This window comes from Lynx rufus, unplaced genomic scaffold (genome assembly GCF_022079265.1).
Source record: "Lynx rufus isolate CCGP_SWC_20201006 ecotype Redwood Valley unplaced genomic scaffold, mLynRuf1.p SCAF_19, whole genome shotgun sequence".
NCBI lineage: Eukaryota > Metazoa > Chordata > Mammalia > Carnivora > Felidae > Lynx > Lynx rufus.
Genome location: NW_025814833.1, coordinates 23,616,068 through 23,630,289, shown reverse-complemented (window position 1 = coordinate 23,630,289; position 14,222 = coordinate 23,616,068). Strand labels below are relative to the sequence as shown.

General features: G+C 42.6%; 1 protein-coding gene across 3 annotated transcripts in view; it reads left to right on the top strand.

The window, feature by feature from the left end:
• Positions 1–14,222, top strand: part of ZDHHC9 (zinc finger DHHC-type palmitoyltransferase 9) — a 32,199-nt gene that overhangs the window by 868 nt on the left and 17,109 nt on the right. For all 3 annotated transcript variants that reach the window (XM_047081935.1, XM_047081934.1, XM_047081936.1), the window contains 2 exons: positions 907–1,208; positions 11,037–11,197. In XM_047081935.1, coding sequence (XP_046937891.1) covers positions 1,042–1,208; positions 11,037–11,197 — 328 coding nt within the window. In that variant the 5' untranslated portion in view covers positions 907–1,041. The remainder of the gene's footprint in view (positions 1–906; positions 1,209–11,036; positions 11,198–14,222) is intronic.

Sequence of the window (14,222 nt, the reverse complement as noted above, 5' to 3'; positions counted from 1 at the left end):
TGGGCCTGGGGGTTCAGGATCACCAAGTGGTGATGGTACTTATGGAATGTCCCAGAAAGCAAGCACCTTTATGACTCTTCTTAGCTGCTGACATGTCCACCCACCCCACCCCCAACCATTCCAGAACTCTCCTGCTTAAGTCAGCCTTTCACCTACAGGTCTGTGATGTGGTTTCATTAAGACTCCCACAAATGTTAGGCTAGACTAGCAAGATTGGTTCATTTCCCAGACTCAGGAAGTTACAGAGGGTTTGATTAGGGGAAATCTGTTTTGAGTAAATACAACCTGGATATGTGTACAGAGTGTCCAGAACCTCCTAGCCCTGCCAGAGGGTGACTTGTTCCCTGGTGTGATTCATATTTGAGTGGCTAATTAAAGAAAGAAGGTGAATGGAGGAGGGGAGGGAATGGCTCCTTAAGGATGGAAACTCTACCATTATTTTGAGTCTTCTTACTGATGATTATAGAACACTGTGGTACAGTGGAAAGTGCCCTGGCCTGAAAGTCAGCAGACGTGTTTTCTTGGCTTAGCTTTGCGGCTGTGTGACCCTGGACAAGTGATTTCCTCTCTTTGGTCTTTACTTGTTTCCAAAACAAAGTAATTGGGGCTATCGCCCTAAAAATCCTTTCTAGTTCCAAGGTTCTATGATGATAAGATCATCAGTATTATATTGGAAATATAGGGATTATTAAATCCATAGTAAGAAGACATGGTAACCCCCTTCTTTTTTGAGAACATTTAGCCTTTTCTCCTTTTAGAGGATACACACAGATTGGAAATAAACTTTTCCCACTTCCCTACCACTACCCCTTTAGGCAGTGCTCATTTTTCCACCTCTGGTAAAGGAGGGTTGAACTGCATTTTCTTGTTCCTGCCTCATATTTTTCTTTTTGTGCTTTCTCTTAGGGCTACAAATTGGACTTTTGATGATGTTTGACCCCGCGGCAGCAATAGCAGGCATCGTGATTTCAAAGCTGGGCTCAGCTTCTCTTTCTTCTCTCTTGTAATCACAAAGCCCGTTTTGGACCAGGAATTCCAATCATGTCTGTGATGGTGGTGAGAAAGAAGGTGACACGGAAATGGGAGAAACTCCCAGGCAGGAACACCTTCTGCTGTGATGGTCGAGTCATGATGGCCCGGCAAAAGGGCATCTTCTATTTGACCCTTTTCCTCATCTTGGGGACATGTACACTCTTCTTCGCCTTCGAGTGAGTTTCTATTGAGTAGACTTGCCTGATTATAGTCACTTTGAGTCCAGGGGAAGAACCTTCTTTCTGGAGAGTTTGTGGATGGTCCTTGGATACCACTGTCCTCTTGAGTAATGTCTATAGATTATGCTAACTGAGTTCATTTCCTTGTGCTTGTAACAGGGTATGTGCTTCATTAAAAACCCAAGACCTTTGATACCAATTTTGTAGCACAGATTTGGGGCTACCCCTGGCACACTTGGGAAATAAAGGCATTTGTCTTTGTTACTCACCTCTCCTTTTCACTGGTCTCCTTAGGAGTTTAGTGACAGACTCCATCTTCCCCATCCCTCTTGGGCCTAGGGGCAGCCCTCATGGTCATAACTCTATACCACAAAACTCACCTATTCTGTTATTCTGGGTCACCTCTCCTAGCTATTAAATTGAAAAGCCAACTGAACTGGGAACTTGCAGATTGGTTCCAGCCTCAGCTGCATGTGTGGCACATATGTGCTTTTTAAATGTGAGTTTCACTCTAGATCACTCGGCATAAACAACTCTGTATTCTGTGTGTGTCTGATACCAGCTTTGGAGTTGTTTTTTTCTTTGATATAATAGCTAGTACTAGAGCCACCATTTGAAGCCTGTATAGGTCACTGCTCTAGGGAGGTGACCAGTTGGATTCTAGGGTACTGTGGCTTGACTACTGGGTATGCTGAGAATGCTGTACGCTCTAGGGATGGGAACAATGCTAATTGCTTTGGGATTATTATGAGGAGGGCCTTGAGGAGCCAAGAGGTGTGTGTGTAGACTGTGAGCCACCCCTGATATGAGTCTGCTATAGTTCATGCACTACCATCACCCCGGGGGCTCCCAGGCTGGGGTGTGGCTGTGGCAGGGAGGAGGGGGCCCCCTTGGCTAGCCTTTGTGGGTAATCAAAATGAGCTCTGATCTCTTGGAGCTCATTTTTGTCCTTCTGTAAGGGCTCCAGGCTTTCCCAGTGCATCAAGAGTGATTTTTCAGGCTGTTTTGCCAGACTTTTTGATGGTTGCAGCTGGCTTGAGCAACAGTGGCAGGGGTGGGGGGAAGTTTATAACAGGGCTAGAAAAGGAAGGTCAGAGAAGCTCTTTGTCAAAGGCTCTTTTGCTTCTGACTTTGTGAAGTATTTGGCGAAGTCAGTCAGGTTGGAGATGGCTTCTTAGTTGCTTTCCCAGTCTTAGGTTTACGGTGGCGTGTGTATATGTGTGTACTTGTGTGTGGTATAAGTGAGCATGTGCAATCAGGCAGGCATACGTGTAACACTAATAAAATGCTGTCCCCTCTCACCCTTCTCTCCAAAAAGAAATATTTTTTTGCTTTATTCTTTCCTTGCTTCTTTTTGGAAGTGCAGAGCTAAACTCTGCTTTCTATCATTCTCCCTCTCTTTCAGTCCTTACCCTGCTGAATCACTAGCTCTTTTTGCTGCCACTCCCCTCCATCTTAGAGTTAAATTTGTTAGGTTGGAACTATTTAAAATAGAGATGAGATTTGTTTCTATGCCCTGAGTGAGCTGGTAATTCTGGGCCCAGAAAACCTCTGGTTTGACTGTCCAGGGGAATTGGGAATTTGGAGCTATTGGCGTTTGGCCTTTTTTGTATCTGGGAGCCAGACAGAGTCTGATTTGGATCTGTCCCACTTAGGCCCCAAAGGCCTTTGAACAAAACCGCCTGTGGGATGAAGCTTATAATTAGCTAAGTTACTGTTTGACAGAGGCAGGTTAAGTTTTCTACCAAGACGACTTTTTTCCCCAAGTTATTTCTTGTGCTTTGCCCTCAGATATGAAGGGTGAGGTTGTTTATAAACTGCCTTGAGTTACAGCTGTCTGTATGATAGAGTAAATATTTTTTAGTGTAAGGCTGGGGGAGGGAGAAGTGGGGGAAGGGAGAAGGAAGTAAACATGTTAGCTAAGGAGTGGAATGGGGAAGCATAAGTCTGACCAAAGGGGAGAGGACCCTGGCAATGAATCATTTTCACTGAGAGTGGTTGAATCTGTTTGCGTGCATGTGTGTGTGTGTGTGTGTGTGTCTGTCCATGTGTGTCTGTCACGTATAGACATACAGACACTCTAGGTGGTGGTTGCTTTATGCCTAGCTGATGACAGGCTGTAAAAAGGACACCAGCATGCCTCTGAAGAATGAAATCTTTTTCTGGTTGACTGTTTCCTTTGGAGTATATAATTCACTACCAACCACACAGTGGGGGATGGGATTTGGGGGACAGGATATGGGCCCCTTATTTAGTATTAGAACATAGGGAGACCTCAGGAAATCAGCTGATCCAGTCCCCTGCCTTCAGGCTGGTGAGGGTGTCTGAACCACCAGTGAAGAGGGCTGTCTATTTTCGTCCCTAAATTGTCTAGGAGCATAGATTCCACATCCTCTTACTGTTGCATTTTTGCCTTGGGGAAGTCTAGATCTTGCCGCACATCTGGACCTGCATTTTAGTAGTGGGGTCTCGCTTGGAGCAGGTGCTTAGGAACAAGTGCAAGTTGATTTATAGCTGCCCATGGCACAGCCCTGGGTTGGCCAGATGGCTTGAGAAATCTGGTCAGGCATGTGGGCACCCCTTGATGAAAAACATGCAGTATTAGTGGTGCCAGTGGATATCTTTTTATTTTTGGATTTTGCCTTTATATGTTTAGACTTCTCAAAGGAGGGGCCTGTAATTTTCATTGGACAGACAGTAGGCTGAATACATAAAATGAATAAAGGTTGTCCATCTAGGAGCTAGTTAGCTCTGTGTTGTTATAAGTGTTTCCAAAGATACTGGGTGGCCACCTCTAAGGGCTGCTGTCACAAAGTGGATTCCTGCCTGGAATGGGAAATTGGACTACATTATCACTGAGCCTCTTGCAACTCTGAGAGTCTGAAATTCTGCATAACTGTTGTGTTTGTCTGGAAGATTCAAATACACACAAAAAGGAAAAGATAGATTACCAGTAGGTAGCTGTATTTAAATACATTTACATATTTAAATGTAATTGTATCTATGGTAAAAGTATTGACTTTAAAAGCAGAGTGAAAATTGTGCAGTGCTTAAGAAAAGGATTTCTTAATTTATCTTTAGGGGGAGGCATTTAGGAAATGTGCGTGTATATGCCAGTTTCAGCTTTGACCACATGAGCCATTCTCAGTCTTTTCTGGCCAAACCCTGTCCAGCTTGTGTAAACATGTAGCCACCAGCTTGGCTGGTAATGTCAGGACATTATAGCAGAATGACACTGACAACTGTGAGGTGTCCAGCTACTCAAAGACTGTTGTAGTAGGTAGTCAAATTCAACTTCCTGATAAAGCTAGGGGGAAGGACCAAGTGCACTGTTATCTGGAATTGGCTTCCTAGCTATCTCTTTTAACTTTGTGACCAGATCACTGGTGGGGTCAAGGTACCCAGACTTCTCTTGTGGCAAGAATGACTATGTGACTTTTGACACCTGAAGTAGAAGCAGTTTGCTGCTATGATCAGTGCTTATGCCTCATTGTGCTGTATGTAGAGGAAATTGTATCAAGGCACTATCAAACCCTGTTGGACTGACACACATAGTTGCTTCTGATGTACAGAGGAGTCATTGAATTGGATGAACTGAAAAAAGCTTTGTAACGCTGCTCAGTAATTGACCCACTTCTAGCCTATCCAAATTCTACCGCTCTTTCAAGTCCCTTCTTGAGTCTTCCTTCATGAAACCTTTCTAATAATTCCTGCATTTGTAGGACTAATCATACATACTGCTCATTTAACACATAATCTTATGACATTTCTTAGATTTCTAAATTCTATGATTATTGCACTTTGAGCTCTTTCAATGTCAGGGACTATCTCCTATGTCTATGTAGCCCCCACAGTGCCCTCTGCCAGGCCTTACGTAGCATAGATGGTCAGTAAATGTTACTGAATTAATAACTCATTCTGGATACACTTTAAATGTCTTGACTCACATAATCATAGAATGGTAGAACTGGAAGGGGCCTTGGAGACTATCTCCATCCTTTTGCAGGTGAGGAAACCAGGCCCACAGAAGAGGTTACTTTACCAAGATCAGCTGGACAACCAATACCTCTGTATGACACACTACCTTTCATCTCATTGTAACCTTTTGAATATGGAATCCAGAAGACATTCAGGTTTACTAAAGTGTGCATATTGCCAAGTGCTAGACCAGCATATTCTGGGTTCTTGCTAGCTAGTGGTTATGTTACCTAGTGGCATCTAGGTTATTTGGGCCTCCCCAGCTATGCTCCTAGGAAATGAAGGTATCTTTGTAGAAAACTGGTAGCATCCTGGCATGGCATTCTGGTAGCCTTGCAGGAACAGGGAAGCCCATCTCTAAGTGTGAACCTAGAAAGTAAGCTTTGTGAGTTATGAGGGGTTATCACCTCTGTGACCACTCAGAGTCCTTGCTGCCTGAGTGAGGGTGGCTTGGAGAAAAATTAAGCACTATGTGCTCCCTACCTCATTACCATGTGGGTGATCCTGATGAAAGGGGCATCATGTCCCTGCAGACAGAGGAAAGAGAAATGGTCATCTGACAACACAAAGTTGCCAGGTTTGAGGAGACACAGAGCTATGTAGACAAAAGCCAAACTGACCTGGCAGAATATTTGTGCCTATAGTGACAAGATCCAGGTTCCTGAAGTTACTTAGATGAGATTGGAAAGGGGGAAATGTGACTTTATCATGATCTCTAACCAAGAGAACATTCTCCAGAAAATTTTTCTTTGCAGGTTCTATCTTGTGCTTTACCTAGCCCAAGATTATGTCTATGACTTGGCCAACCAAATGATAGTTTTAGAACATCATAGTTGTCTCTCTGATACCAATCTGTTATAGTACTTGGCTAAGTTCAACTTCCTGATAAAGCACACTCCCTGCAGAAGGGTTGAGTTATGTCTTCTGAACAGTATGCTTTCCTTTCTTTGCAGTTCCATCATTCAGAATTTATCTGTGTATATTCAGTCTCTACTACTTTTTGTGATAATGAGTTTCACACTGTCAGTCTCTATCGAATGCATCTCCCATCTTTTGAGAATGAGTTTTAACTGAGTATAGTGATTTTCTATTTTGGGAAAAGCAAGCACAAAGAACAGGGATGTCCCCCAGCATGCCGACATCAGTTGAGATGTTTATTGAAGGAGAGAAGAGACCTTCTAAATCTTCCTCAGAGATGCCTGCTAGTATTGTGTTTAAGAACAAAGGAAGCACCTTATTCATTTTGCAATAGCAAGAAGCTAGTGAATTCAGTGTAATTAGGGGTATGTTTCTGGAATGGAGCAATGAGAAGACAAGAACCTTATGATGATGATTAGGTAAGGGCAGTTTAACTAATAGAGGGCCTTGGAATACTGGCCTGTGGGGTTTGGGGATTAATAGCAGTGGGGAATTGTTCTAAATTTTTAGGCAGGGGTATATTATAATTGAAATTTTTTATTTGTTATATTTGAAATTTGTTACTTTTGGTATAACTGAAATGTGAAATTTGCTATTATAACAGATTTAGCAACTACTTAGCGGGCTTGCCTGGCTACAGATTTTGGCCCTCTTCAGTGAGAGGATGGTTCATTGCCTCAAAATTGAAAATGTCCCTGTTTGGTTAATTTTCCCCATTGCTACTGGAACAAGACAGGGTATACATCTTCCCCTGACCTTCACATAGCAGTCAGGGGCTGATTTTCAATTATGTTTTTAGTGTCTAAGGAAACTTTTTCCCTATCAGCAGACTCTGAAGTGTCATCAGAAGACCCTTGAGTCAGTCTTATAGGTGGTTCTATATGTTTACTATGCTTTAGAGGTAAGTAGTATGTAAAAGGACAGACAACGACCCATATCAGTGAGAACTTATAGCAAAGGCTTATTGCCATTATGTGGGGCTAAGGGCCATCATGGGGCTCTAATCCTTGGGCCCTTTCTGCTGTTCCAAGCTGTGCTTAAATCCACCCTTAATGGCTGCTATGGGAGCAGTTTTAAGCAGCCACCAGCTTCCCAAGAGAGCTCTTCTCTGACCACTTATAGTCCTTAGGGTATGAATCACCATCCTAACCCTTGATTACTGGTCTTATCTTATTCTGTAGCTGTTTCATATGTTAGTTATGTTTTCCCTAACAATATTAACTCCCATTTTCTCTTGTTCTTCATTTGTTAGGCCCATAAATACTTGTTGGCACTGAGCTTTTGGGGAGACTTAGAGGTAGAGTATTGTATAGAACACCAATCCACACTCCCAGTCTATGAGGCAGAGCCCTGCTATGAAATCTGTCTGGTTTCTTACAGGTTCCACTTATGAATCTCTTTTGAGTTTTTTCACGTCAGTTGAAGTCTGTGTCATTATCATTGTCCCTCCAATGAACTACCGTGCTGGGGATGGGGGATGGGACATGACACACCAGCCCAGCCTGGCACTGCTAGTTACTGCTAGACAGTACCACCATGTGGCCCATGGGACATGTGGAAGTCCAGTCATTTAGCCTAGCTATGGAAGCCTGAGGCCAATCAAGAAGTTGGTAGAAGATGGCTTAAAATAATGATATCTCTTCAGGTGGAATAAATGAAGACTTAGTGGGGACATGGTAGCATTTATAAAATTTACAAGGGATAAAAGCAACCATTAAACCCTCTAGAAGGGGGAAATTCTCTTGGCACTTTGAAGACAAAAGAGAGTTCTGTTTCAAGAAGCGTATGTATATCATTATTCCAAGAAGTGATATGAATGGAAAGTACTAGGGGGTTTCAAAAACAGCCTATATTTGTGGATGACAGATCCCATCTTTCACTAAGACAAATTACTGATTTAGGATACTCCTGACTTTTCAGATCAATATTGGGAATTACCACCAAATCTTCACATACCCTATTCCTGTCAGAGACAGACCCCTAGCTTACTGCAATTATGGTATTAACCTATGTGGATATTTTTGATCATAACTGCTAAAGACAGACATGACATGTTATAGTTTACAGTAGTCTTAGCCACTGGCTCTCTTAGTTTCCTCTTACTTGGAGTGGAAAGGCCTGTTGGTTCCACATCTGCCTTCTCAGCCACACCCACTCACTAGTGACAACTGGCTGCCAGTAGCCTCATCTCTGGAGAACAATACAATGGGCCTATTGTGTACTTGTTGACACACAGAGTGGATTGTTTTAGCAGGTGCAGAAGATAGTCCATGTGGAGATTACAGAGACCTTTATCCTTGATGGCGTAGCATAATTCAAATCTAAGTTGTTCTTTGTCTGGTTGACAAGCAGGTGTTGGAATGGGACTTAGTTAATCTCAGGTCCTTTGTGCATGGGGTTAACATTGTGTGCGTGTGCGTGTGTGTGTGAGAGAGAGATGTATATATATTTTCTATCTTTTTTTATTTGGTATTCTTTTTTTTTTATTTGAGAGAAGGAGAGACAGAAAGAGAAAGGGAGAGTGTGGTGGAGAGGTGCAGACAGAGAGAGAGGATCTCAAGCAGACTTCACACTCAGTGCAGAGCCCAACACAGGGCTCAGTCCCATGACCCTGGGATCATGACCTGAATCAAAATCAAGAGTTAGACACTCAAGCAACTGAGCTACCCAGGCGCCCCTTTTTCCTCTCTATTTTTTTTTCCTGTAATAAGACAATTTAAAAGCCCTTTGGTGGCTGATTGGATGGCTCTGATTTTTCTAAGTCTATTTATTGGATGCTGTACACCCAGAGCAGTTTGAGTCCTAGAGACATTACTTGTTTTCAATAGTGATCTTAGAAATGGGCAGTGATTAGAAAGATGGCTGTTTTCTGTTAGTGTGGTAATTTTACTTGGCTTGCTTGTGAAACAGTCTTGTATTTCTCTTGTGTCCTTTGGGTCCCTGGTAGGTGGAGGTGACTTTTGTTTCTGAATTCACTTCTTGATTATCTGTACTACTGAAGGTGAAACAATGGAAAAGAGGGTAATCCACAAGGTAGTGATATGCAGGGGCTTTAATTACTCTGTACTAAGTCAGATCCTTCAGTTCTTCAAATTTTGTCCCCTACCCTTAGCTTTTAGAAGGAAGTCATACAAAAGCAGACTAAGACCAAGGATTTTGTTAAAAAACAAATAAGCAGGCAAACAAAAAGCCACAAACATCATTTTGCAAGTTTACTACATATGTTCACCTTTATGACAAACCGCTCAGCCTAATATTATAGTTGACTTGCACCCTTCATGCAGTTGTGTGTGTGGCGGGGAGGCAAGGGGAGGATCTCATGGGGACTGTTCCAAAACTACAGCGAATGTATAACCCCGGGGTTAAATGTTTGCTCTGAATGGACAGCAGCTTGCTTAATCCCCATGCCGATGAGGTAAGCCTTTTTCCTTAGCGTACTTTTTCTGCTCTCCCGCTGGTCCTTGCTCATCCACTTATAGTCTGCCTCTAAGAGAAGATCTCTGTGTTGAATGAAAAAATGTCCCCCAGGAGGAAGAGAATAAAAATAGGTCAGTGATAACTCTCATCGCATATTCCTATTTATTTGGTTTGAAATTCAGTGACAAGTATTTGTTGGTAGCTTCTTTGTTCCCGTACTTGCATTAAGCTCTGGGAGATAAAGAAGCATGATGGTAATTGTTAACAGCTGGCATTTACTTAAAGTTTACTATGTGTCAGGTACAGTTCTAAATACTTTATTTATATTCATGCATTTGATCCACAAAATGACCCTATGTAGTGCTATTATTATCCTCATTTCACAAATAAGGAGACTGAAGTTAATTAAGTCACCCAGCTAGGAGCTGGTAGAACCACAATTCAACCCCAAATGTTCCCACTCCAAAAAAGACAAGGTTCTTGCTCTTATGAAGTCCAGCTGGGAGAGATGAGGTCAACATAGTGAAAAACATCTAGGAAACAATACAAGGCTCTGGCAATGAGGATGACAGCGGTAGAGAAGGGAGAGATTAGTGCAGCTTAGGATAGGCCTTTCAGAGGAGGCAAGACCTCTCTAAGACCTCTCTCTATCAAATCTACCTTGTGGATTTAGTGTGAGAATTGAATGAGATGGTGCATATAAAGGGCTTAGTGCAATGCCTGGCATATGGTGAATGCTCAGTAAATTGTGATGATGACAATGATGGCATTGATGTCTCTGGGACCTGAAAGATGAGTAGAGCTGGGATATCCAGAGAGGAAGAGGGGTAGTCTTCCAGATGAATTATGAGGAAAGGGGGAGGAAACATTATGTTGAGAAGGGGTGCTAGGAGATTTTCCTTGCCTAACGTCAGTAGGCACCTACTAGCAGAGCTCATTGAGGAGAGAAAAGAATGGATGTTTCAAAGTCAGTCAGCAGCCCAGAAACTTTTCATTGGCTTTGAAGCATGCCAGACCTACCCTCTGTCTGACACTGGGACCCTGCTTCATAAATGGTCCTCATCTTTTCTTCCTCCTCCTTGAGCTCAGGCCTAATGCTAGATGAGTGTTTTTGAAAAGCTCTACACATTCCCAGAGTAAGAGCAACCTGTGGTAATTACAAGTCCAGGCTCAGTTGCTTCCCTGACCTTAATAGGTGTGAGCCTTTCATGAGGCACAGAGGAAATGGGGTTTTCAGCAGGCCAAAAGGAGGGACTGGACTTGGTGATAGGAGAAGTCCCTTGAGACTGTCTTCTCTAGGTTATAGGTCCACCAATCAAATAATTGTTGACTTCCTATTATGTGCAGAACCGTATGTAAGGAGTTATGGGTAATTCAAGAGAAGAAAAAACATGGTCCCTTCCCTCAAGGTACTGCTGATTTTCTTGTGGAGACCCGATCGACATGCTGGTAACAATTTGAGGTCAATACAGGGTAGGTATAACTAAATGTTCAATTGGCTGCTTTCTTCAGATGCCGCTACCTGGCTGTCCAGCTGTCTCCTGCCATCCCTGTGTTTGCTGCCATGCTCTTCCTTTTCTCCATGGCTACACTGTTGAGGACCAGCTTCAGTGACCCTGGAGTGATCCCGCGGGCCCTACCAGATGAAGCAGCTTTCATAGAAATGGAAATAGGTGAGTTTTCTAACCAGCTGGCAAGATGCTGTGCAGTGGGTGACTTTAATCACTAAGGGAATAGAATCATGTAGTTGCAGATTAAGAATCACTTCTAGCCTTTTCCCTGTAAGAAACTGAATCTGAGATCATGACCACCCTATGAATTTGGTAAGGCAGATTTAGCAAGATTTGAAAGCCATATGCTTCATACTTCCTTGTGTTGGGTTGCATTTCGGGAGGGGTTTGTTACCAAGGTCCTGCTGCACTGTTCCCAAGAGGATGGCCTTTTTTGAAGGGTCATCAACACATTCGATTTTTTTGATGAAAGCTATAAGCCTTCTTTTCATAAAAAATATTCTTATATGTTTGCATATACATATAATTGTGGCTGTAATTTCAGGGACTTATAGATCTTTTGAAGCACATTCACGGGCCCCACCAAGAATTCCTGATTTAAGGGAATACACAAGATGAGAGGAGACAGCCATGGTGCCAAGAACCATTGAGAATTCTAGGAAGGTAAAGGAAGGAAATGGAAGCAGTTATAGGCTGATTACAGTGTAGTTTTCAGGTCTCTTTGGGACAGAGATAAAGTGATACAATAGCCACGGGCCAGGGTGACTCCACAAATTAAAGCTGAAGATCCCAGGGCTAGAGGAGGGAATATCCTAGGAGCTCACACTGGGAAAGAAGGCTGTGATACCAGTACTAGCAGGGACTGGGAACCCAGCAGACCCAACATCAGTGCCTCCCTAAATTGTTTGCAAGTCCAGTACCCAAGTAGCTTGAGTCAGCATCCAAGCCAGACAGAGTAGAAGAAAGGGACCCAGAAGTTGTAAGACTAAAAGCTATGCCCATGGAGCACCAATATGCTTCTAGATTTTTAGACTGTTTGTTTTTTTATTTTAATATTATTTTATTTAATTAAAAACACACAAATCTATCAGGGTTATAATAGGTATTGCATTACATTTATATTTTTTGAGAGAATCTACATTTATATAATATTATCTGCCTATCTAAGAAAATGTTGTGTTTTTATTTTCAGATTGAGTTTTATGCCCTTGGATAAAATGTTTATAGTTTTAAAGCCTAGTTTCTGTATTTCTTATATTGAGTTTATTCCTGATGTTTATATGCATGCTATTATTAACAAAATATTTTCTCCCATTTCCATTTGATATTTTTCTTCCAGTTTTATTGAGATATAATTGACACAACATTGTGCAAGCTTAAGGTGTAAAGTATGATGGTTTGATACTCTTAGAGTGGTTTGAAAGCTTTTGTATTCCTTTTGTTTATTTTAGCTGCATTTACCTCTAGCTTCTTGCTGAATTTCTTTTTTCTTAATTTTTTTTAATGTTTATTTATTTTTTTAAATTTTTTTTTCAACGTTTTTTATTTATTTTTGGGACAGAGAGAGACAGAGCATGAACGGGGGAGGGGCAGAGAGAGAGGGAGACACAGAATCGGAAACAGGCTCCAGGCTCCGAGCCATCAGCCCAGAGCCCGACGCGGGGCTCGAACTCCCGGAGCGCGAGATCGTGACCTGGCTGAAGTCGGACGCTTAACCGACTGCGCCACCCAGGCGCCCCAAATGTTTATTTATTTTTGAGAGCGCGCAAGAGAGACAGAGCATGAGCAGGGGAGAGGCAGAGAGACAGGGAGACACATGTCCGAAGCAGGCTCCAGGCTCTGACTGTCAGCACAGGGTCTGATGTGGGGCTTGAACTCACAGACTGTGAGATCATGACCTGAGCCGAAGCCAGGTGCTTAACTGACTGAGCCACCTAGGCGCCCCTGAATTTCTTTTTTAAAAATTCCATCCTGTTTTAGTTGAGCCAAGGGGACATAGGCTTGTGCACATCTGAACTACTTAGGGATGGGGAGAGGGTGGGAATGGTAGGGAGAAAGAAGAGGCCAGGTGTGTTGGTGCAGCCGGAGTTCAGGGGAGACCTGGTAAAGCTGGGGTAGTTAGGAGGAAGATAGGAGGGAGAGTTGTGTGTGCCATTTTTTCTCCATCTGGATTATTCTTTCATCATCCCATTTCCATTCACATATGGAGAAACTGAAGGTCAAGGCAGTGCCTTGACTTGTCTTTTGCATCTCACAGCAGGTGTTAGCAAGGTTAGTTCTGTTTTGCCAGATCACTGGGCCTAGAGCCCAGGTTTGAGCTGTCACATTCTGACCTCCCCTTTTAGCATGTTCTCTGTGTAGAAGATTGCATTCTTGAGTTCATACATATGTTTATGTTAGCAAGTTTTTGTCAACACTACATTCAGCCCTATGCTGGGTATGCTGTGCATGAGGGCTGGGGGATGGGCAGCAGGCGACACTGTGATTTCCTTGTATCATAGTGCCTCATGGGGAGGACAAACCATGAACTGTATCTCACAGGTGCCCTCATGTAAAGCACATGCAAAGGAATATTAATGTGGCATGCTGGTACTTTTATCATTCTCTAATGAGTAGCTATCATCCTTTTAAGACTTGTGACACACTGTTATTGTTTGATTTCACAGCATCTACCCCACTCTTCAAAAAAAGGAAAAAAATTCCATATGGTAGATATTTTTAAAATCAAAGTGAATTGAAAAATTATTCTGTTTTTAGAATTATCCTGCACATCTAGGCGGCAACAAGACAGGCATTCTCATATGCTACAGATTGATGGGCGTGCAAATTGATATAATCTGCCTGGGAAGCATTTTGGCAATAAGCAGTATGGGTTTTAAGGGTTCATACCCTTTGACTCGGTAATTCCACTTCGCTTAGAGTTTAGCTAAAGGAAATAATCAGAGAGCTATACAAATTACTGCAGAAGGATTTTTAGCTCAGCATTTTTTCCTTTGTCCTTCTTTTCTTTTTTAAAAATTTATTTTCAGAGAAAAAGACAGCGAGAGAGCATACATGCGGAGAAGGGGCAGAGAGAGAGAGAGAGGGAGAGAGAGAGAGAGGGAAAGAGAAATCTTAAGCAGGTTCTGCGCTGTCAGCACAGAGTCAGACATGGGGCTCAATCTTACAACTGTGAGATCATGACCTA